The sequence below is a fragment of the Phycodurus eques genome, chromosome 16, assembly GCF_024500275.1.
Source record: "Phycodurus eques isolate BA_2022a chromosome 16, UOR_Pequ_1.1, whole genome shotgun sequence".
Taxonomy (NCBI): domain Eukaryota; kingdom Metazoa; phylum Chordata; class Actinopteri; order Syngnathiformes; family Syngnathidae; genus Phycodurus; species Phycodurus eques.
In genome coordinates, this window is record NC_084540.1 from 12,224,925 (window position 1) to 12,250,161 (window position 25,237).

Here is a 25,237-nt window from a genome sequence, read left to right on the forward strand (position 1 = left end):
AAAGTGAAAGATAAACTGAAGGAAGTGGAAGATGTTTCTATCAATTTATAAATGTAAATGTAAAATACTAAAGCACTTTAATAATTATTGATTAACCTTCATCCTACTGACGTATTTTACATACAAATCATGCCAAGTTTGGACCCTTTTGAGAACTGGCTTTTATTGTTTAATAACTGGAGAAGACACAAGCTCTTATTGTTAAGAAATGTGTTTATTATCTAAAGAAAAATCTGAATTTCCAAAGTAATATAATTATTTTATTAATTATTTGACATTCATTCTACCGGCATATTTTAAATACAGTACAAAACCATGCCATGCAGGGTCCTTTTGAACCCTTTTCATAATTGTCTTATATTTTGATTACGTGAATAGGACAGAATATTTTTGTTTTGAAATATGTTTATGATCCAAAAAAAGTCCCCCCCGCCACCCCACTAATTTATGTTTGGAGTTATTTTCTATCCACTTTAGATACTTTCACTTCGGGTCAAATTGGACCCCAATTAGAAAATTGCTGCTGTGTTACTATATCTCACGTGGAACTGGAAATAATACATACAGTATTTTAGAGCAACCTGATATAGATTAAATAAACCAGCATTTTTTTCTCTTTGGTTAATATTTTTTTAATTTGAATTTGTTGAATTAATATTATTTGACTATAATCTTTAATAATAATAACATGTCAAAGAACATTGTCTTTGATTCTTTTCATGGCAGAAAGTATAATATTATTGTTATTAGTAGTAGAAGTAGTCAGTTAGGCGGCACGGTGAACGACTGGTTAGCACATCTGTCTCACAGTTCTGAGAACCGGGGTTCAAATCCCAGCCCCGCCTGTGTGGAGTTTGTGTGTTCTCCCCGTGCCTGCATTGGTTTTCTCCGGGTACTCCAGTTTCCTCCCACATCCCAAAACATGCGTGGTAGGTTGATTGAAGACTCGAAATTGTCCGTAGGTGTCAATGTGAGTGCGAATGGTTGTTTGTTTATATGTGCCCTGTGATTGGTTGGCGACTAGTTCAGGGTGTACTCCGCCTCTCGCCTGAAGTCAGCTGGGATAGGCTCCAGCACGCCCGTGACCCTGGTGAGGATAAGCGGTACAGAAAATGGATGGATGGCTGGAGTTAATATGGAGTTAATATAGCTTGATTAACCTAACTTTATTTACTGATTGAAACCAGGACTTTGTTTCATTCCTGTCGAGTAGATGGAGTGTGTACTGTAAATTGCTTATGGAACTGTTGCAGTGTTTAGCAGCCAGTTTGCAAAATAATTATTTCAGACGGCATGGGATTTGTGCTTGAAAGATCACAGAGAAGAAACTTGCAAAAGCCTCTGTGTATATGCATAGATGCACAATTCCTAGTCATTGAAGACATCAAGAGTTTATGCATCTTAATAAAGAAAAATCTTCATTTAAAAAAATAGATCATCATGGGTTCAAATTTCTTGCACTGCACCATTTTGTCATCTGCTTTCTTGTTGCCCTCGTTTTCACATCTACTTTGCACACAGACATGCACGTGCTTCCTCCATGCAGCTTTGTATCGCTCGCTTTCTCAGACACACACACGCCAGCACACATGCATGCACACACAGAGCAAGTGTAGGAGAGGAAGCGCAAGCTCTATTTTCCCGACATAATTTTGTCTGTCAGAAGTGACAGATATTATTTTATGACTGAGTGCTTTTCCCCACGCTATTAGGGACTCATTCTCCCATAATGTAAATTGCCACAGCGATTACTCTCCCAGTGAGACGTGTGCACAGAAGGTGCACCATGAAAAGCGCCCTGATCCCTTGTTGTCTTTAGTGTTCTCGCTCTCATGTTCAGCAGGGATGTGCTTGATTGAGAATGTGTTTGTATAGGTCAAACAAACCACAAGCGCAAAGAGGAGGGGTGGTGGAACGAGAGCAACAGTGAAGAACGTATGAAATGTTGGCATATGCGCAAGAAGTGAATTGAATCAAAGGCTTTTCAGCATTGCTAAGTCAAGTTGTTGTGAGGCAAATCGTCAACACATCACTAAAATCCTCAAAATCTGTGTGGGTGTGACAATACACTATGATATCACAATGCATGAATCCATCGGGGTCCTGTCATCGTTACCTCATGGTGGCCTCTGTTTCACACCGTTCTGCTCTCCAAGCACTGCATGTGCTTAATATCAGGTCTGGAGATTGAGCATTCTGATGCGCGCGCACTCAGTCGATTGAGAGCATCTTCTTCTTTTGCTTGTCCTCTCCGGGCAGTAATTTATAACCCCTCTTTCTCTAATTAGAGAGAAGTGGAGGAAAAGAGGGGCAGGGGGACAGGAAAGCAGAATTCATTGCTGAATTCAGCTGTTTCGCTTCATCTATACTCAACCATTTCCCCTTTCCACGTTTAACTCCCACTGAGATGTGAAATTAAATCGGAATATCGTGAGGTTTGGTATTTCTAGGTGAACATACAGTACTTGCTTTAGATTGATATGTGAGCATACGACAAATAATGAATACAGTTTGAGTTTCATGTACACTTACAACATTTGGTTCACTTTAATAATCAGGACTGTGTCATGCTCAGTTGACACCGTCAGAGAGATAAAATTTACATTTTGTTATCTTCTTACCGCATGAGGGCAATGTTCAATAGTCAAAACACCTTGCAGTTTGATGCAGTCCTGTTATACATCACTGCAAATTACCACTACATTGATGAAATATTACTAAATGAATACCTATCTGACAAGATTATTACCATAATTTAATAGTATTATCGCTCACATAATTTTGATCTGAAAGGCAATTCAGCTCATTTATTAGAAACGATTGCCCAGGGGTACCTAGATGGTGTGTTTACATACCCGTATGTATTGCTGCTTCACCTTCATTATGTTAAAAAAATTATGTAAGGTACAATTAAATGACATATATTATGAAGTACATTACTTCTCACAGAAATTCCACTTAATGTATTTTGCTTCACTTCCTAGAAAAGCCGTTATAATAGGAGTCTAACATCGACACAAATGCTTATGTTGTTAAAAACTCTGCTATACATGGCAAATTGAAACGGTTTGCTGAATTGTTGTTGTTTTAGTTATGTTGCTCCCAGATTTATCTTTGTCATACAACAATCCTATAATATTGGTCATCTACTCATTCCTTTATCACAAGCACTTTTCCATTCATTTACTGTTTGTCTTGCTGTTAAAGAGACACACATGCATTCACAAGGCTGTGTACATACAAGTGCGCACTAATTTGTGAAATGCAAATCAACTGTGGGGAAACTGTTAGATAAATGCAGCCCTTCTCTGGAGAAAGAAGGTGACGTACAAGAAACGGAGCACATGCCACCTTAGTGTACTGTCCAAAACAATCCACCCCACACCCTATAAACGCACACACACACACACGCACAGACACAAATGCTGAGATACCGAGAGATGTCTACGGCAGCTGACTGTGGCATCCCTAATCCCTGTCAGAGGATAGAAAACCACTTAAAGCAAAACAATTAAAATGCTAATTTCACTTCCTACACATGATTTACCAATGCAGGCTAAACAGCAATGTTAAAGAGAGTGTCACACACACACACACACGATGTATGTATGTACCGGTATGTATATACACACACAATGTATGTATGTATGTTCAATGACCAAAGTATGAGTGCATGGTATATAGTAACCTTTCTTTTTGTGTTCAATTTGATCACAGAAGGCAAAAAATAAAAATGAAGATGAAAAACACTCACTGCTGATTAGTCACACTTATGCAGCCACGTGTGTGTGTAAGTCTGTGCACAAAATGACAAATAAGCCAATGCTTACGACAACTGAATTGAGAAAGGAACATGGGTAAGAAATATGTTTTAAATAGGAGTGAGTGAAAGCAAGGTTTGCCTTTTCTGCCTCCTGTAACATTAATAATTGAGAGTCCAGCAAAGTTTTTTTTTTGTTTTTTTTTTGCCTTGTGCCGGTTCTCTTCTCGCTTCCTTGACACAAACATAAGTAAACAAACACCATATACGCACGCGTTACATATAAAGTCAGGTGTGAGTGGGAAGAGAGCATCCATAAGGGAATCTATGACATTGCAGCTCTGAAAACTTTCTAAATTATTAACATATCATGTCGTCAAACCCACTCTATACATCACAGATACAAAAACACAACTTATAACACAATTTATACACAATGCTTCTTTCTGTTGTACATGTACCCTAGTCGTGAGCAGTGGTGGCTGGTGAAAATATGTAATAAAGACAACAATTTAAAAACAAATTTAATCACCTTAAAAATCAAACAGTGGCTAACCAGCACTGCTTCAAAATGTGGAACTTTCTTTTTCTTTCGTGTCTGACATATTTTGTGGCCAATGCTGTTCTCCAGTCAGTGATCTTAGATCACGTCGGTCCAACCCAATTTATATGTTCTGAACGATACCATATTGTCTGATAATATAAAGGGGCCTAACTATAAAAAAGTGTGAGGACTCCTGTTTGAGACGTAGATCTTCTTGATTAAATAAATAATAGGAATTAAATCTCCATCTCGGAGGTTATATTTGAATCCAGTCAGGAACTCTTGTCAAACTAAATTTTTTCTAAATTAGATGACTTTAGGTGCATTAGGTTCTGCTATACTTACATATACAGTTGCTCAGCAGGATTATGCAAAATATATCCTTGATATCTAATGAATTTTGGTGATAACCTCGATAAATATCTAGCTTCCGATAATTGGCAAACATTTTAGGCACTTTTGTTTGTGTTCCAAGATTATTGTGAGACTTCTGTAGACATTGTCCTTAATTTGTCAAATGGTGGAGATGAGTTTTAATGCACAAAGCTGCCGATCCTTTGGGGAGGTCTCCGCCCTATTTTGTGTCATTCTAGCATTTATTTCCCATATGGTACCCCTAATGGCAAAACTATCAAATAAAGCATCAGAATTACCTTTACAACCTAAACTTTACCCTCAGTTAAATGGGATGCGGTCACAACAGCTCTCAAAACCCAAAATGTTAATTTCAACACAGATCATCTATGACTCTAACACCGCTTGTATCCTGCACTCCTTCATCCCCGCAGATGGGGAAGCTGGACAATGGGAGCCTGACACTGAAATATCCAGTGTGGCCACGCTTCAACTCCTTTGGCGATGCTGAACTTGACGACAACCACTTGTCCATCGTCACATTAGAGGAGAAGCCATTTGTCATCGTGGAGGATGTCGAGAGACTGACCGGTACCTGCATGAGGAACTCTGTGCCCTGCAGGAAACATATCAAAGAGTACGTGTGACTTTTTTATTGTATTTAATTTTTTTTCCAACTCTTAGCAATCCTGTGTCCTTGTCTCTGTTTTTAATAGTCACAGCCAGTAAATTATTTGATGAACAGTATGCAGAAAAAAAATCCATCCTACTTATCCTTTGGCACTTGGGTCCTTATGCTCTCTTGTGTTCCCTCCCTGGGATGAGTGGAGAATGATCTATGCAGCAACTTGTCACCCAAACACCCACCCCACACCCCCATCCAAAAAAAGAAGGTGACTGCTGAACTCAGCAATTTACTTCCTCCTTTCCAATTTTCTATCTGCCACCCCTATATTGCCTGTGTCTTGCTACGCTCCATTCTCCAAGGCTACACATTACGAGTGTGACAGTGAATGTGTGCAGCACACCATGGCTTGGATGATACGTAATCCATCCATCCATCCACTTTCTGAGCTGCTTTTCCTCACTAGGGTCACGGGCGTGGTTGAGCCTATCCCAGCTATCATCTGGCAGGAGGCGGGGTACACCCTGAACTGGTTGCCAGCCAATCGCAGGTCACATACAAAAAAACAACCATTCGCACTCAGATTCACACCTATGGGCAATTTAGAGTCGTCAATTAACCTACCATGCATGTTTTTTGGGATGTGGGAAGAAACCGGAGTGCCCGGAGAAAATCCACGCAGGCACGGGGAGAACATGCAAACTCCACACAGGCGGGGACGGGGATTGAACCCCTGTCCTCAGAACTGTGAGGCAGACGCTCTAACCGTCCACCGTGTCGCTGATACGTAATCAAAGCCTTTATTTGATGGCACCACAATATTACTTCTTGCCACTGGAGCACACACATGCAGGCTCTCTGAAGATTGTTGCCCACACAACACACCTATCCATGTGTATAAAACATTAGTGTGTAGAACTACACACATAAATACACACACACACCTCACAGCTGATTAAGCTGTAATGGAGTCCCAGGGAAGAGGCCGAGAGAGATTTTCATCCAGAATCACTGTGAAGTAGGGCGGAGAATAATGCATCTCCAAGGAGCGACACACACACACACACACACACACACACACACAGACAGTCAATCTGATATACACTCGCTTTTGCCACATGTCCACTCACACAGTGCAGTGGATTTCTGCCTCCCATAGCACAATTCCCACTGAGGCATCTGCAGTGCCCATTTGGAAGAAGAGGGGATGGATGCAGGGAAGTACACAGTAAGGGGGTTGTTGTTGGGTTGGGATCAGGGGGGTAGAGGACTATTCATGCATGCAGAATCACAAATTCACTCGTCCAGGCTGGGCCTAAGAACAACCGACATACACATCACTACTCTGTCCTCCCTGGAGACCCCTGAGGCTTTTAGTGGTTCTATATCAAGTTGGCCTGGTAACTTCACAAAGAGCCTCCATAACATCACATGCTCCCCACCAGCTGTCTAAATGTGCCCACTACAATCATCAGTGCATCTATCACAATCCTAGAATATACTTTACGTTAACTCTGTACCTGCATCTTTTGTTGAGTTTGCGGGGGTCCACTCTATATCAGAAAACCCTGGTCCTTAAGTCACTAACTTTCACTGTATTGTTATAAATAGTAGTTAGTTTTCATTAAGATACCAACTGTAATAGAAATATGGTCTCGCAAGAGAACTCATCCAAAATCTGTCAAGTAAATCTCACATTTTTAAAAGAGATATGTTAGTTTAATTAATTCTTATAGATCCCTGGAAACAACAGTACAGAACCAAAGTTAAAACAACCTACATAAACAACAAATTATAACAACCTTACCTGAGGGAATCTTGTTGTCTTGTACAAGTTTTAAAGATTCCTCTGGTTAAACTATGATATAGTCCTTCCTCTTACCACTTTCTAAACTATTGCATCACAAGAAAACTAAGAACAGGCAACAATGTCATTTTGGTTGAGATTATTGTTGACACATTGACAGCAAGTGATTTTAACAACTGAGTTTGCAGCGGAAGGAAGACTTGGCTAGTGTTTTTTTCACTCCTCATTTCTCTCCAACACAACATAAATCCTCTTAAGTGACAGTGTTCCAATTCCAAAGGTAACTGTAGAGTCATGATTGAATGTGTAAGACTTTTTTTCCCCTCTCATCCTTCCTTTTGTTCAGTTCGCAAAACTTAAAGACAAGGTTATATTGTCCTAATTAGCACACATCTAAATGTTAAATGAGAGTCCCAGGTGGCTGAAAGTTGATGTACAGAGCTTGCGTGCGCTCACAGATGGTGAAAGGTCTGAGGTTACAGTGCTATCCTAAAGCGAGAGTTAGTGAGAGAAAGTTAGAAGGATTATCATTTCTTAATATGAAAAAGCAACAGAAGTCAGTAGATTAATGTGTTTTCCATCAGCAGAGATAATGGGTGTTGTACAAATTGACGTTCATATAATGGTATTCATATCAAGTGAGATGCGTAGGATCCTGACTTCATTTTTCCTCAGGGAATGGTAGTAAAGTTTACATTGTATTTACACACTTCAACTACATAATGTAGCCATCTACTGTAGTAATACTTTACTAGCCAAGGTCAAAAGTCATGTTGATATCTTGCTTGTCACAGCTCTGACAGGTTCAACCACTTCAACAAATATTCTTCTTTAAATGATTATTTTCTTGTGTCAGAAAAACCATCCTGCTAACAATAATCAATCCAAGATTCTCTGGGTACTTTGGGTTAAAGGTTATCTCTGCTGATTTCAATCAAGGGACTCCACACCGTTGTCTGTCTGTTTTTTAGTAAAAGCAGCAGATTTTCACAATAATCAGTTAACGTGATCAATGTTTGTTTCTGCAGCAACACAACTGAGGCTGGTGGGATATACATCAAGAAGTGCTGTAAAGGCTTCTGCATTGACATTTTGAAGAAGATAGCCAAGTACGTCAAGTTCACCTATGACCTGTACCTAGTAACCAATGGAAAACATGGAAAGAAGATTAACAATGTCTGGAATGGGATGGTGGGAGAGGTAAGAGGCACATTTGACTGCAATACACAGATAACAATGAATGATAATATTCTCAGATGAGGAAGCCAACTGTTAATCATAGCTATTGCCACATAATTATCTTCAAATAATTGCTATAGTCTGAAGTCCCAGAGGTCTATTTAACCCAGCTAATTTTTTTGTTAATATATATTTCATGGCAGGCATTATTTGTACATTTATTGTGACTCCAATTTGCATATTGATTTTGTGCAGTCTATCGCAGAGTAAATAACAATTATGTTCAAGCTCGAACTTTTCAGTGCTGATTGATAGTTATTGTCATTGTTTTACAAGTTGCTCCAGTGACTCATTCCCACTGTAACAATATGCACGTTCTTCTTTTCTGCGCTCCTCCATGATCCTTTTCATTTTTATCAATATGTAACCCCTTTCCTATTCTTTACATTTCACTCCTAAAACTTCCTTTCACCTTGCTCATTTCTCGGCCTTCATCATTTGTCCACCACCTCTGCCCTTCCACCCCTCAAGGTGGTCTATAAGAAAGCCGTCATGGCCGTCGGTTCTCTGACGATCAATGAGGAGCGTTCTGAGGTCATCGATTTCTCCGTCCCATTCGTGGAAACTGGGATCAGTGTCATGGTGTCCCGTAGTAATGGAACTGTGTCCCCATCAGCCTTTCTTGGTAAGCATGACTTTTTATGTTGTTTAATCCCTTAGAGAATGGTTTAGAAGAGATATCTTTTTTGGTTTGTGTGAATGTGCAAGTGTCATCATTTAGGAGGTGAGTTTTCTCTGTGATACAAAGCTGACAACACAGCCCGGTTCTGTAACCCAACAGTCGATACTTGCTCTCCTATCTGTGGGATTGAGCTCAACACCTACTTGTGTACACAGTGCCTCCTGAGAGGGATTATACTGTGTTTTTAATAGAAACAAATATTTAAAAAATCCCTCAGCTCTTCACACAAAGAGCAATTCAGGTCACTGAAAAACAGATCTTTTATAAACTGCACCCAGGGTAATGAGTTTCAAAACTAGCTTTGTGTTTTTTTGTTTTTTTTGTTTATATGACACCATAGTGTATCCAATTACCGGTAGTATCTATTTTTGCTTTGTTGATTGTTCATAATGTTGTCAGTTTTATTTTCCAGTTTGATATTCATGAGTATTTCCATTTCACTATCAGTCCACCCCTTGCTTTGCCATTACTACTGAGCCTTTTCTGGGAACCTCTTCAGGCTTCTGATTGGTTAAAATGTCCATACAGTTTTGCTCAACATGCTGCTTTGGCTGAGATTTGATTACTTGTGAATCTGTTTTCATTTTGACAGGTATATGATTTAAAAATACCATTAGTTTGTACTATTTGCACCCAGATTGTAGTTTGAAAAAAAACAAACAAAAAAATATAAATCTTCACTGCACATGAGGCCACAGTCTCTTAGGCTGGTAAGACGCACAGCCAGCTGATAGGCAGAGAAGTGCAAAAGCTCATGGCTCAGGTTTATGGCTGCTCATCCCAGCATGAAGTCGCACACACACACTTAACATGTATGTAGCAGACTGGCGTGAAAGTGGCAATTAAAAGGGCTTAGCTGGAACGCCCCATGGTGGCTCCTCGCCAATGCGTTCTTGTTCTTGCAAGTGATGCAGCCCCTCTTGCCATACGTTATAGGCTTGCTTTAACTCTGCAGTGGTGTTGTTGACTCAGAGGGAGGACAGATCTGCTGACACCAGGGCTTCGTATATCTCGTCACACTGTCAAACCAGTGATCTGCCTGCATATACACGCATGCACACATACAGTATACACACAGAGCTTTGGGCTTTGCCTGCAAACTTACTTGTTCAATGTAGCACTTTACTCAGCTTGTGTGCGTAATTGATTTCCTCATTCAGATCATGGAAAGGCAGAATGAGACGGAGCATGAATCACAAGATGTGATGTGTAATGTTTGAAATTGTGACTCAACGTGTAATACTAATCCCTGTCATTTTATGTCACTCTTGCCCTCTCTTAGAGCCATTCAGTGCATCAGTGTGGGTGATGATGTTTGTGATGCTCCTACTGGTGACTGCAATGGCTGTTTTCATGTTTGAATTCATCAGTCCTCTCGGCTTCAACAGAAACCTGGCACAAGGAAAAGGTAATCATCCGCACACATGATATTATACATTGTGTGCACACAAAAGACTATGCCAAGGTAAACTAAAGCATTGATGATCTTAGACCAAGAACCCCAATAGAAATACATCAATGACTTTATTGAGCTATCCGTCACTTCTGTTTTGTAATGCATGACATGTATTGCAAAGTGATTTGTCGAATAAACCAAACCAAACTCTAACTTAACATGCAAAACCTGGTACCTCTTGAAATAACATCAGAAGAAATTGATTGAAAATTTATCAATTATGGATACATGGTTCAAATATTGCATTGTTTAGATTTCCGTCATCAAACTATTTAACCATTGACTGCCTTGTAAAAAAAAAAAAGAAAAAAAAAAGGAAAAAACAAACACTATGGCCACAAAGACCACACAATAAACTGATTCCAGATTTTTATTCATGTTGAGAAAGTATGTATGGTTTTGTAATGCATTACAAATGTTATTTTTTTAATTGTAATATGGTCCAACACCAAACATGTTGCCTTGCATGTTTTTCCTTTTGCTTCATTTTTTACAGCCACCACCTTAACATCAAAGTAGTTAGGTCTGAATTAATGCCTGTTGCTGGAGACTGCCAAGTAGTAAAATCATGTTGCCTAAATTATTCCTCCATTGCTTCAATACGAGACTTGCTATGCCGCATACAGGAACAATCTTGATATAAGCACTAGAAAGATCAAACTATAGATCTATGCACAATGATGAATACAGTGTACTCATGTAATGCCTAGACTACTACTCTTGTGTAAAATAACGATAGGATACATCACTCCGTCACCTTATCATTCATCTATGTTTGCCATCAGACCCCCATGGCCCCTCCTTCACCATGGGTAAAGCTGTGTGGCTGCTTTGGGGTCTCGTCTTCAACAACTCTGTCCCGGTGCAAAATCCAAAGGGAACGACCAGCAAGTTCATCGTGTCTGTGTGGGCCTTCTTTGCTGTCATCTTCCTGGCTTCCTACACTGCCAACTTGGCCGCTTTCATGATCCAGGAGGAGTTTGTCGACCAAGTCACTGGGCTTTCTGACAACAAGGTAAAATACAGTGAGCTGAGAGCCCAAGTATTGTGGTTTGGCTGTATTTTGTTACGGGCAGTTGACGTGTGTTCCGTTGTTACGGGGAAGTCGGAAATAGTTTGCGATCCATGAACCTCCACAGCAAGTGATTGGCTAACATAAGATTTGGACCCAACCAATCGTTTTCATCCATGTAAAAAGAAGAAACTAGCTTCAAGCCCACAGCTCCACGGCCGCAGCTGGCTAGCTACTAGCTGCTAGTGTGCAGAGATGGGAGGGAGTAAGTCCCATATGTGCAAGTCACAAGCAAGTCTCAAGTCATAACCTTCAAGTCTCAAGCAAGTCCCAAGTCACTGACTGTGGACAATTGACAATTGTCATTAGATTAAAATTTATGTTTCATATGCTGTGTTCTCAATTTTAAAAACATAGTGCAGACAGCTTTATCACTGAGCCGACACAACAGATGACACAACAGATGACATTTTAATTGTGATACTACTACCAAACCAATGCACATAGCGGAACTATATACCTACTGGGGGCGTGTCTTTAGCGTCCTCTGTCAACGCGCACCCTTCCCCCTTTATGTCCGCATGCTGTCCTCAGTCACGTCCGCCTTCTCTCTATATAAGCAGCGTGTCAGCAGGAAATGCTCCCAGTCAGTCAAGCGGAGCGCTCATTAAAGTAACACAACAACATTTACAGATTTTGGAACACGGTGCACACATAAGGCGCGCCCCGCATTATAAGGCGCCCCGTCCATTTTGGAGAAAATTTAAGACTTTTAAGTGAACCTTATGGTCGTGAAAATACGGTAATTGTAAATATGGCTTACTAGGAAAATTATTCGTATCAAAATGCTTTAGTTAAAACACTGTACCATCACGCTGTCATAATATGGAATTTATTTTATTTTGTAATTTAAGAGTAGATAAATAATTTTGTTAATATAGTCAGCCAGAGCTGCAAGGAATCCAAAGTTATCAACGTCCTTTCACCATCGTTCCTGTCATACTGTGTTAATTAAGGACAAAAGTCCTGTTTTTGTTTTAATTCCTCATTTTAAAAAAAATACAATTCAAGTGAGTTTTTCCTCACATTTTGACATTGTCGGGTAAAAGCTGCAGCTGGCTACGACTGTGGACTCCATGGATGGCAACATTGGGGAAATGAAAGGCCAGTATTTTGAGAGTAATAGCCGGTCAGCAAAGTATTGGGGGAAAAAAAAAACTATGGAATTATTAATTTTAATTATGAACTATGAAGTGAACTAATTAATTTTTTGGAACAATTAACTTTGAACTAGTTTGCCTAGAAAATTAACTTTCCCTACATTGATCCTGTATTATTTTACATCACAATATACGGTATATCGTAGGTTTAAAAAAATCGCAGTCATTTTTATTTCAATATCATGCAGCCCTAATTTAGTTTAGATGTCCTTTAATTGTTTGTCTTAATATCTGTACTGTCTTCTATCTGTTTTTGTCTTTGCGATATTTATATTCCCCCAATTTGTTGATTATGAAAAAGTCAAACTATTACAAAATAGACATATTTGTATACCCAAAAGAAAACAGAAGGTCAAGCCAAATGTGTTTAACAAGACAAGTGAGATTGTCAACTGACGGGGACAACATTCAAGGAAGAGGTGCAGGGATAGCTGCAGCCACTGGCAGGGGGGCGGGGGACTGAGGAATTGTCAAAGGCCAAGACACACAAGAGGGTACAAGACAACAGGCGGACAGACATGGGCCATATTTTGATAGCGAGAAAGGAAAGGGATATGGGGGGCGAGAGTAAACAAGATGTAGTCAAGCAGAGAGGATCAGCCAAAAAGGCAGTAAAATAAAGGGTAAAAAGCTATTTAAAACACATTTGCTAAGCAAGACTGAACAACAAACTGTGTCTGACCTGCAATACGACAAGAAAAATTCACCTGTGAGCAACTGGTCAGTGATTCTAACAACCCCCCCCCGCCCCTTAAAAATGCTTTTAGTGTGAGCCACTCGGGGATGAAAGGTCAGACATCTACTCACCAGAAAATAGGTCTCATTCTTTTTTTAAGGCTTACAAAAGTTAGACTTGAATGGAGTCAGGTCTCTTATTCTTATCACCACAGCGTTTCTGTTTTTTCTTCTTTTTTTTTGCTTCATTTTGCTCAGCCAACGCCTGACCAATATAGGTGTAGTGTAAAATGTTGGCACACAAGACTAGTCATACACTGACTTTTTTCTTTTTCTATTCCACACTACACACCAAATACAGTTATACTGTCTTCCTCAAGGACAATTCAACTCGTGACATTATTATTTTTCACAACATCCATGATCCATCCATTCTCCGTACCGCTTCTCCTCACTAGGGTCGCGGGCGTGCTGGAGCCTATCCCAACTATCTTCGTGCGAGAGGCGGGGTACACCCTAAACTGGTCTCCAGCCAATCACAGGGCACATGTAAACAAACAACCATTCGCACTCACATTCACACCTACAAGCAATTTTGAGTCGCTAATTAACCTACCATGCATGTTTTTGGGATGTGGGAGGAAACTGGAGTACCCGGAGAAAACCCACGCAGGCACGGACGGGGAGAACATGCAAACTCCACACAGGCGAGGCCGGATTTGAACCTGGGTCCTCAGACCTGTGAGGCAGATGTGCTAACCAGTTGACCACCGTGCCATCTTTTTCACAACAAATAAAAAATTGGAATTCAGTACAGTATGCGTTTCTCCAAAATTATTGATTGATTGAACTGAATGCACGGCTGCAAACAATTTCAAACAACAACAGGATTCACGTGTAACCACAGCTGTGTTATTCCCCCTCATAAAAATGGCAACCATTGAGACTGTATTTGTATATATTGTTGAGCCAATAATTACAGTAAGATTTTATAGAGGAAAGAGTTTGTGTTTACTAGGGTGCTAGTATCTTCTGCAGGCTGTCTTATGAATGCCCCCCAGCTTGGTGATGACTTTCCTCCATCTTGAGTGTGCCCAGGGATCGTGAAAAGTAAAGACAGCATTGCATTCTGGTTATTATATATTTTTCACTCTTTCAAGATCCTGGTTCCTGCAAACAGTACCAATTTGGGTGCTACGCTAATTTAAGGCTAATCTAATGAAACAATAGAGGGGTGCTAGATCTTCAACATAAGTATGTGTGTGTCTCTGGTATACAATATCTCTGATAGCATGTAGTAGATATACCCATGGGCCACAACATTACATACACTCACAAACTTAATGAGATCACACACAAAAGCGCTATCCAAGGTACCTTTACAACAACAATGAGTTTTAAATTGACACTGGTACAAGTTACTTTATAACTGCACTGCAGCACAATGTAAACAGCTTTCAATATATTGTACATGCAGTTAAGTTCTACACCGCTGCAAACTACAACGACAGTAATAACAAATGTTGTTAAATTGATACCACGCTAACAGATTCCAAACGTGTTTGTTGACTCAGATGTTTTTGTACAGACCTTGTATTGGAACAAGGTAGTTGTACCTCAGTGCAGCCATTGAAAGTTAGTGTTTGGCTCCAATCCCTTTCAAACACTTTAAACTGATACAGGAGATGTAGTATGCAGTAAAAACAGACTGCCTCAACATCGACAGAGGCGCAGATTGACAAACGTTCACAAAGGGAGTCATTTGCTTACATAACAGCAGAACTTGCATAATGGTTGCAGGAAGAAAGTAGACCAAGGCGAAATGAAAAAAACATGAAAGGAATGTTGTGTAAAATGAGAGCAAAGCACCACTGAGAAGCAATATTAATTACAATAGCAATATTGTATAATACAAAAGTCGTCATGTCTGAGTTCTTTAATTATGAGGGCAAAATTAGTTGTGCAATACTTTGACAAATCAGGTTCTGCTCTGGTTCTCATCGTGTCCTCATCCCACCTTCTCAACTCATAAAGCTAAGACCTAGCTTGTCCAGTGCGGATGGCTTTTGACCGTCGAGATTGGAAGGAAAATGTGAGGCAGCATGGAAAAACAATAGGGTGTGTGTGCTAATTAAAGGTGATTTATAGGTTTGTTTAGCATCTTCTCACCAAAAGAGAAAAAAAACAAAAAAAGTGTTTGGTTCTGTGGAATATAATCACTGCATTAAATATTACTTTGATGGAAAATGCACCAATGAGAAGCGGTAGAGTCGGGGCATTTCCAAGGACAAGAAAGCTGTGCTGTCTTCCACTACTGGTTCTCAGGAATCTATGCTCAGTGCTAATGGCATCAATGAAGACATGAATGTAACAAACTGTCAAACCAATTAGACACACCATGCTCAAATCAATCTTTTGTACCATTTTCCTCGTACGATGTTGTTCTTTTCTACAGTTTCAGAACCCGTATGCCTACTCACCTCCATTCCGCTTCGGCACAGTTCCAAACGGATCTACTGAGAGGAACATCAGGAAGAACTATCCTTCCATGCATCAGTACATGGTGAAGTATCACCAAACAGGAGTTCAGGATGCACTTGTCAGCCTGAAATCTGGGTATGGAGACATTGTATGCGAGTGTTTGTGTGTCTGCAAGATGATCTGGTATGATTTGTTCTAGGCAAGAGTAGACAAGTTATGCTCCTGATTACAATCAAACTAATGAAAACTATTTTCCAGCAACACAGGCATCACTCTGCATAGCCTATATGAGCCCATACGCATATTCCTTTAGTAATAAACAGAAAAACACTGATGATTTATTATCATAACCTAGAGCTGTGTGATATAGACACAATTTTATATCCCAATATAGGTAATTTTATACCCCGATAACCAGTTATGCCAGTAATGCAATATAACCAATTTTAACAAGTAATCTAACATTACTATTTCCAGACTGGTAATCAGATGACTATTTGTCATTTTCCTTAGTAAAAAAGATATACAGTATTGAATTTATTTTTCCAAATGGGAATGGTGTACCAGGGCCATGGGCTTTTGTTAAGGTTTGAGGATATTTTCTTTATTTAAATATGTCAGTTTTAAAAACTAAAGTCATAAATGTTATGATCACTTCTACTGTGAAAGTTCATTAATAAGGTTGCTTGAATAAAATTAAAACTGTTTTGAGACTATTACCTACACCCACCTTGGAAAAATGCAAAATGTTTCATTCCACCTGGTAAGAACTGACTGCTAAGCGACTCATTCGTGGATGCAGTCTTGGTGGTACACGTGGCTGCCAGAAAAAAAGGAAAGACAGGAGAGGGAACGAACGCTAAAAGTAGGCAGCCAAATGCATAGTAATTCTTTTGAATGATTGAGAAAATACCATGGTTTTAATCAGACCGCTCAAGTTTAATGAAAATTCGACATGAGACTGTACGACTGCTGCTTTTTGTCACTTTTCTCTATTCTGAAACAGTCATATAGCTTGTCTTTGCTGAATATTTACCAACTCTTGACTGGTTTTGTTCATCAATAAAGCATGCAGGAAAGGCTGTTACATGTCACATTTTTTTGCAAATTGTGAAAAGATGTCAACATGGCAGCCCCCGTAGGCGAGTAGATGTGCTGTTTTAAATTTTTTTTTTAGAATGCATACTTTGTAGATTTAAGTAAACAGTATGGCTCGGACTTGGGGTCTATAACCCCACTCGCTATTCGTGAGGATGTACACGAGCGAATAACGAATCCATTCGAGTTGTTGCTGCTTGTATTATTCCAAAATAATAGTCCAGCAAATGAAAAATCCAATTTGATTATTTGAAAACTACTATCTGTTGAACCGATGAGAGTATGCCGTTTTGACTTATGACTGATGAGTTTTAGCTGCGTCTCCCTAAAGAAAAGTTTTTCTTTTGAGTTTAAAATGGCTTATTTTAATCATGATTTCTGACCATAGCTTGGCCACAGGTAGAATGGTCTGTTTTGCGCTGCTCGTCCGAGCCATAAATCCTCACCGACTGGACCAAACTGCCGCCTTTCTAGGTAGCCTGCTGGTTACCTAGCCACAGTAGCTTCACAACACACTGTGTTGGATCAACATTCTCTCATCAAATTCGCCATCGCGGTTGCCCTATCCAGCGATGGCCACATGTCTGCTTCCATGTTTCCGTGGAGCTCATTGGAGAGCTAGGCTAAAAAGCAATCCTCCTTCAGCGGTGACCCCGTTTTTTTTTTGTTTGTTTGTTTTTTTTAAAAAACTTTATTCCACTCTTGGTGAATCCACAATGTGTTCATGTGGGGAAGCGATGCACAGTAAGTCAAAATGCCGGCGGAAATAAACAAAGGCATAGTAGCACTTGTCAGAATAAAAAAGTACATTGACTCGTTTTCATTTGAATGTGAAAATTCAGATTTTTGCATTCATTCTCATCTTTTTTTTTTTTTTTTTAATTCGAGAATTTATTCTACCTCCTTCCCATTCATTCGTAGCACTAGTAAACACCATCAGATGAAGAAGATATGCACGTTTAAAATATAACCAAGTTTTGACAGCTTGGGTTTAGTTCCCCTGTAATCTAACATATGTGTATTCATAGCCTTGCAGAGTAAAGAGCCTAGTATAAGCCTTGAAAAAAGATTGATTCTTTCCCCCAAAGGCAACACAAACAATACCATTTACTGTACATTGTTTAGTTCCACGTAGTCCATTGCAGGACACATTGATCATCGAACTCAGAACACACCTCGCAGCCCCCGGCTCTGCTCCCTGTGGCTCGGCCGTTTGTTCGCCAGGCGAGGCTGCCCTTGGGCCATCGCGTTTCTACGTAGTCTGCTGTGGGTGGGCATTGGAGCCCTTTCTGCTTGATGTAAGCATATTATTAACCAGAGGAAAAGAAACTACAGGATTACCTGACTAGCAGCAAGGGAAATAGAAAATAAACATTTTGAAAAATAACAAAGAGTTATATTGTATGAAAAACGTTTTTATATTACACTACAATTAATAATATATCACACAGCTCTAGTATAACCAATTTTAAAAAATGCCTAAATTATCAGGAGGAACCGGCTCATGTGTGTGATTCCACAAGTGTCTCACGAATACAAAGGGTGTGTGCGGGTGTGTGTCCGTGTGTAATTGCAAGTCTGAGCGTGTGCTTGCTGTTACGTATGTGACAGCTCCTTTGAGACTGGGGATGAATGAGACTCCTCACTGGGAACAGCAGGATCTATTTTTAGTGCCTGGTCTCTCTAATGGGACAGGCTGCAGTGTGTGTGTGTGTGTGTGTATGTGTGTGTGTGTGTGTGTGTGTGGATGTGGGGGGTGCACACTCACTCACACACACACACTTTTTTGCTTGTGTGTATGTGTGTTAGAGGTGGGTGTGTTTAAGGGTTATAACACAGTGAACCATGCACATATTGGAAGATTTGAGTGGTTGCATGGCTAGAAGATTCAAGGTAAAGATGGTGAGAGGAAGAAGAGAAAATACAGGTGTGAAATCATCCCACCATCCCATGGGAAAAGGAAGAAAGGGGGTGCATGGGGTTATCGGTAGTGCGGTGCTAGAAGTCAAGGGCAAATTATCTGATTGGTGAAATTGAAGAATTGGTGGAGAGCTGTAGAGTGGAGAAAAGGAAAATGGTACTGGTTAGCGTAGAGGGTACCAACAAAAGAAGGAAAAAGAGAAATTAAAGATGAGGGTAGAGTGGGAAGAATGAAATGGGAGTGGTAGAATGATCCAAAATATAAATAGTGGTGACTTTATACAAGCATATGTGAATCCAAAATAATATGCAGTGTTTCCTTGCTATATCGCAGTTCACCTATGGCGGACTCACTGCATTGCGATTTTATTAATTTTTTCATGATCATCTTGCACATAATTCACCATATCGCGGGATTTTGAGTGTATGCTAATAAACTAAATAAACGCTTCCTAGCCTAAAACATTAAAACTAAAAAAAATGAAGACAAAAGTAAGTCATTAAAACACTTACTACAAAGAATAAAATGTACACAGTGTGCAGTAATACTGTGCATTACTGTTTGTTTAAGACTTTAAAAGGTGTTTCAAAGTATAGAAAATGTTTACAGGTATAAGGTAGAGGTTAATGGGAGTGTGGGGAAGCTTAATAAGAGTCTGGGGAAGTACATACAGCTTTAAAATATGTATAATTAATAGACTTTACACCGATCTGGTCGGCCTGATTGGTATCGGCTGATATTTAGCATTTTATGCTGATCAGCTTTCATAATTTGCCGATCCGATCAATGACGTCATTGATTGACTCAGAGTCGCCATCGTGCACAGCATATTTTAATCTAAAAGCTATTTTATTTTTAGCCTTGTCGTGTGTTTTGTGACATAGCACTGTAAATATCTGACAGCCAATAGTTATTAAAACATGTGGGCGGTGTGGGACAGACAACACGTAATTCCCGGATCAAACTACAAGACAAAATTGCTCTTTCACGATTGCACTATGTCAGACTACTGCAATAAAATCATGTATTCCGATACCACCGCATCCCGTTTTTTACGATCATTGGGCTTTATCTTGTCAAGTCAAATGCGACCGGATACACACGTTACCGTGGTGTGGATTGCGCCGACTGTATTGTAAGAACAAAATGGGGAAAAACATGTGTTGGTGGTCACCGGTGCTCAGGACAGGAGAGGACATTCGTTTAAGGCTTGCTTAAGGTATGGTATGTTCCCCTTCTTTTAATATGATACGGCTCACAAGCAGGCAACACGTTATGTAGCCTAGCAAGCTAGTGCTAGCACTATCGGTTGCGCGTAAACATGCTACCGTTTTGTTGAATCATGCTCTAAAGTTTCGGTGTGGGTGAAGTAATTTAACTACAATAAAGTAATTTAATTACAGAAAGTTAGCACCCATTTGTTCTGTCGTGTTGTAATGTTGGTTTAACCTGACCTGACTAGAGCAGTGATTTCCAACCTTTAGGGAGCCAAGGAACATATTTTACAATTTAAAAATCTCACGGCACACCAACAAAGAGAAATGTCACAAAAAGTGGACACATTAATTACTGTATGTACTTCCTGCCATCTAATAGAAGACCATTCATTTATTCTGTCTGTCACTATGCCTCACTGGCATAAATAGATGAACAAAGATACATTATCTATTGTAAATATAATTTTTAAGTACACAAGTGGGCGGCACGGTGGCCGACTGGTTAGAGCGTCAGCCTCACAGTTCTGAGCACCCGGGTTCAATCACCAGTCCCGCCTGTGTGGAGTTTGCATGTTCTCCCCGTGCCTGCGTGGGTTTTCTCCGGGCACTCCGGTTTCCTCCCACATCCCAAAAACATGCATGAATTGGAGACTCTAAATTGCCCGTAGGTGTGAATGTGAGTGCAAATGGTTGTTTGTTTGTGTGTGCCCTGCGATTGGCTGGCAACCAGTTCAGGGTATACCCGCCTCCTGCCCGATGACAGCTGGGATAGGCTCCAGCACGCCCGCGACTCTAGTGAGGAGAAGCGGCTCAGAAAATGGATGGATGGATGGAAGTACACAAGTATATACAGTAAATGAACAGGTCATTTAAATAGACACATTGCTCCATCTTGTGATCGGAGCGGTGATCAGTTATTGTTTTTTTAAACTCGCTGATTGGTGATCGGCCCCAAAAGTCCCGATCCTGTAAAGACTAATAAATAATATAAAAAATATGTGGTTTCTACTTCGTGGATTTCACCTATTATGAGAGTGGTCTGGAACCTAAACCCCGCAATAAACAAGGGATTTCTGTATTGGATACTTATGGCAATGAATCGATCGCAATTGGACTGACCTGGATGAATGAGAATATTCACGGCAGGATATATTTCATAATCTGTTTTATGTCTTTTCAGCCCGTTTTCTATCATCAATTAGTCATAAGTAATACATGAGCGATCGAGACATAAACCCCTACTGTATCTATGTCACACAAATCATATCACATAAACAGGCAAAGCTCTAAGCAAAAGCCTTTATGAAGTAAACATGTATGCTTGCGTATCTGCACTCGAACAACTAACTGGTGGGTCTGCATGTGTAGTAATTCCCTCATTGATAATTCTATTTGGCGGCATTAGCAGATGAGCAATGCTGCGCCATTCAACTGTTTAAGGCTCGATGGCTGATTTAGCTCTGATCACACATAATGCTGACAGGCTTTACACGCGCAATCTGCTACAGCCGGAAGAACTAAAACTATGCGGAAGGGGAGTTTTAAATCATTTGATCATACTTTGGAGCCTAAGTCGCTCAAAATTCAGGAAAGTCAGAAAACATTGGGTTTTTAAAAGAACAGACACGTGTAAGTGAATTCACATTGAGGCTCGTACAATAATAATATTATATTATAATATATATATAATATTTAATATTTTCGTAGAATATGCTCTAAGAGGGACAGATGCTCTAAGAGGGACAGATTGAAATTTCTCCATCAGCAAGACCTACATCGTAAATGGGACTTTACCTAATCATGTTTGTAAAATAACAAAAAACAAATCTCACAATAATTTAAAACTTTAATCATATAAAATAGTTTTTAAAAAATGCCTTCATAACCTCTATGAATAAACTTAATGATCTCGATTGAATGCTTTCAGCAAGCAAGATGTGATTGGGCATGACACAACCTACCAAACACATTGCTATGTAAAATATTGGAGCAGAACTTTCAAGGAACTGCAACCTGTTTGTTTGTGTGTGCGTGCGTGCATGTGTCTTGAACTTTAGCTGTGCTTGAATGTCCTTGGTGGAGACATCATTTGGATGGAAGCCTATATTGTTCTGAAATGTCCTGTTTTGAATTAATTGTGGAATCACATATGTGCTCAGGTTGTGTCTTCTTGGGAAAGGTAACTCATTTCCCAAGAAGACACAAGCTGACATAATAACAGCCTGGGTGGTTATTTTTCTCTGTGCTCTGGACCGGAAACAATGGATCTGACCACAGTTTCACACAATTACCCACTGTGAAGAGGGGTCATCCCAAATGGCCCTATCCTCAAACATGTTTACAGAGCTTCTCTTTGAAAGTAATCCTCAACTGAAGTGGTTATTTCAGCTATACTGAATGAATGTTCTATGGCTGTGAGTCAATGCCATCATGGATATTCATTTCTGACTCCCAACCCTGAAATTCCTTCAGCTTCATTGGTTGCTTCTTTTATTTATTTTATTTTTTTCAGGTACTGAATTCTTGTGTAAATTATTAACATTTTCAATGTCTATTAGTCACTCACCAGCCACAGCTTTAGGTGTACCTGTCCACCATATCCAGTGCCAGCATCACTATGGTGCTGGGAAGCTGCAAATTACAACAATTTAGCACATATTGTTACAACCCCAATTCCTATGAAGTTGAGACATTGTGTTAAACATAAATAAAAACAGAATACAATGATTTGCAAATCATGTTCGACCTATATTTAATTGAATACACTACAAAAACAAGATATCTAATGTTCAAACTGATAGAATTTATTGTTTTTAGCAAATAATCATTAACTTAGAATTTTATGGCTGCATCATGTTCCCAAAAAGTTGGGACAGGTGGCAAAAAAGAAGAAAAAGAAAACAAGTTGAGGAATGCTCATCAAACACCTGTTTGGAACATCCCACAGGTGAACAGGCTAATTGGGAACAGGTGTGTGCCATGATTGGGTATAAAATGAGCTTACCTGAATTGCTCAGTCAATCACAAGCAAAAATGGGGCGAGGTTCACCTCTTTGTGAACAAGTGCGTGAGAAAATAGTCAGTTTAAGGCCAATGTTCCTCAACGTACGATTGCAAGGAATTTGGGGATTTCATCATCTACGGTCCATATTATCATCAAAAGGTTCAGAGAATCTGGAGAAATCACTGCATGTAAGCGGCAAGGCCGAAAACCAACATTGAATGCCCGTGACCTTCGATCCCTCAGGCGGCACTGCATAAAAAACGACATCAATGTGTAAATGACATCACCACATGGGCTCAGGAAAACTTTTGAAAACCAATGTCAGTAAATACAGTTTGGCGCTACATCCGTAAGTGCAACTTGAAACTCTACTATGCAAAGCAAAATCCATTTATCAACAACACCCAGAAACGCCGCAGGCTTCTCTGGGCCCGAGCTCTTTTAAGATGGACTGATGCAAAGTGGAAAAGTGTTCTGTGGTCCGACGAGTCCACATCTCAAATTGTTTTTGGAAATTATGGACGTCGTGTCCTCCGGGCCAAAGAGGACTGTTATGGACGCAAAGTTCAAAAGCCAGCATCTGTGATGGTATGGGGCTGTGTTAGTGCCAATGGCATGGGTAACTGTCAGGTTCAAACAACCTAGAACATTTAATAAACAATAAACAAGGAAGGAAGACAAGAGATGGTTTATATACTCGCGAGGAGAACGGTTAGAGTTGTTCGCAGTTACAATCTCCTACCGCTCTGAACAAATTCTGCCGATTCCTCTCTTTTTATTTTCTTAGGGCGGTTCCTAGTTACACAGACGTTGCTATCTTGAGAGAAGGGCACACACAGCAGCAACGTAAAACAATCACATATATGACTCATTGCGCAGATGTGTTCTTCATCAGCGCTGATTGCTTCAACCTTTGACCTTCGACCGCAAAATGTTCCAGCCACTATCTTTTGATGAGGGCACAGTCCTCTTCACAGACAACATCAACTTTTATGATACAATCAACATTATACTGCTAAATGCAGTATAATACTATAAGAGTAAATATGGGATAACAAATGTAAATTTATTCTAACAGTAACTTACACATGTGTGAAGGGACCATTAATGCTGAAAGCTACATACAGGTTTTGGAGAAACATATGCTGCCATCCAAGCAATGTCTTTTTCATGGACGTCCCTGCTTATTTCAGCAAGACAATGCCAAACTACATTCTGCACGTGTTACAACAGCGTGGCTTCGTAGTAAAAGAGTGCGGGTACTAGACTGGCCTGCCTGTTTATCAGTTTGAAAATTAAACACATTGTCTTTGTAGTGTATTCAATTAAATATAGGTTGAACATGATTTGCAAATCATTGTATTCTGTTTTTATTTGTTAAACACTAACGTCCCAACTTCATTGGAATTGGGGTTGTATAATATAAGAAAGTTTCTGTAAGTACACCTTAGCTATAGCTTTTAAATCTGTACCTAAAATAGTTGCTGATGAGTCAATGTTGCTTTATCATATTTCAATCATTTGGCTTACCCTTACCCTTGGTTTACCCTTACCCTTAAAGGGCAAACTTACGTCCTATTCATCCATCCATCCATTTTCTGAGCCGCATCTCCTCACTAGGGGATCATCGGGCTGGAGGCGGGGTTCACCCTGAACTGGTTGTCAGCCAATCGCAAGGCACATAGAAACAAACAACCATTCGCACTCACAGTCATGCCTACGGGCAATTTAGAGTCTCCAATTAATGCATGTTTTTGGGATGTGGGAGGAAACCGGAGTGCCCGGAGAAAACCCACGCAGGCACGGGGAGAACATGCAAACTCCACACAGGCGGGGCTGGGGATTGAACCCGGGTCCTCAGAACTGTGAGGCTGACGCTCTAACCAGTCGGCCACCGTGCCGCCACGTCGTATTCATTCCATGAATTTTGCATTCCTTAAATATACTTATTTATTTCGTGAAATATTGACAGCCCGCCGCCCCCTCCCCAACAGTGAGTGCTCCGCCAGGCTCTGTCCTCTGCCTCATCATTACTTTTAAAGATTTTCTTCTTAACTTTATAAATGGTGCCCTTGGGGTTCCGAAAGGCTCCTTTAAATATATTGGTATTATTTACAATAATCGTCCATCCATCAATCAATT

At 40.0% G+C, this 25,237-nt stretch overlaps 1 protein-coding gene across 1 annotated transcript in view; it reads left to right on the top strand.

The window, feature by feature from the left end:
• The window catches only part of grin2aa (glutamate receptor, ionotropic, N-methyl D-aspartate 2A, a), a 160,849-nt gene that overhangs the window by 122,374 nt on the left and 13,238 nt on the right, over positions 1–25,237 (top strand). The window contains exons 6-11 of the mRNA XM_061700021.1: positions 5,093–5,295; positions 8,119–8,290; positions 8,801–8,954; positions 10,294–10,419; positions 11,253–11,482; positions 15,830–15,990. Of these exons, the coding sequence (XP_061556005.1) occupies positions 5,093–5,295; positions 8,119–8,290; positions 8,801–8,954; positions 10,294–10,419; positions 11,253–11,482; positions 15,830–15,990 (1,046 nt within the window). The remainder of the gene's footprint in view (positions 1–5,092; positions 5,296–8,118; positions 8,291–8,800; positions 8,955–10,293; positions 10,420–11,252; positions 11,483–15,829; positions 15,991–25,237) is intronic.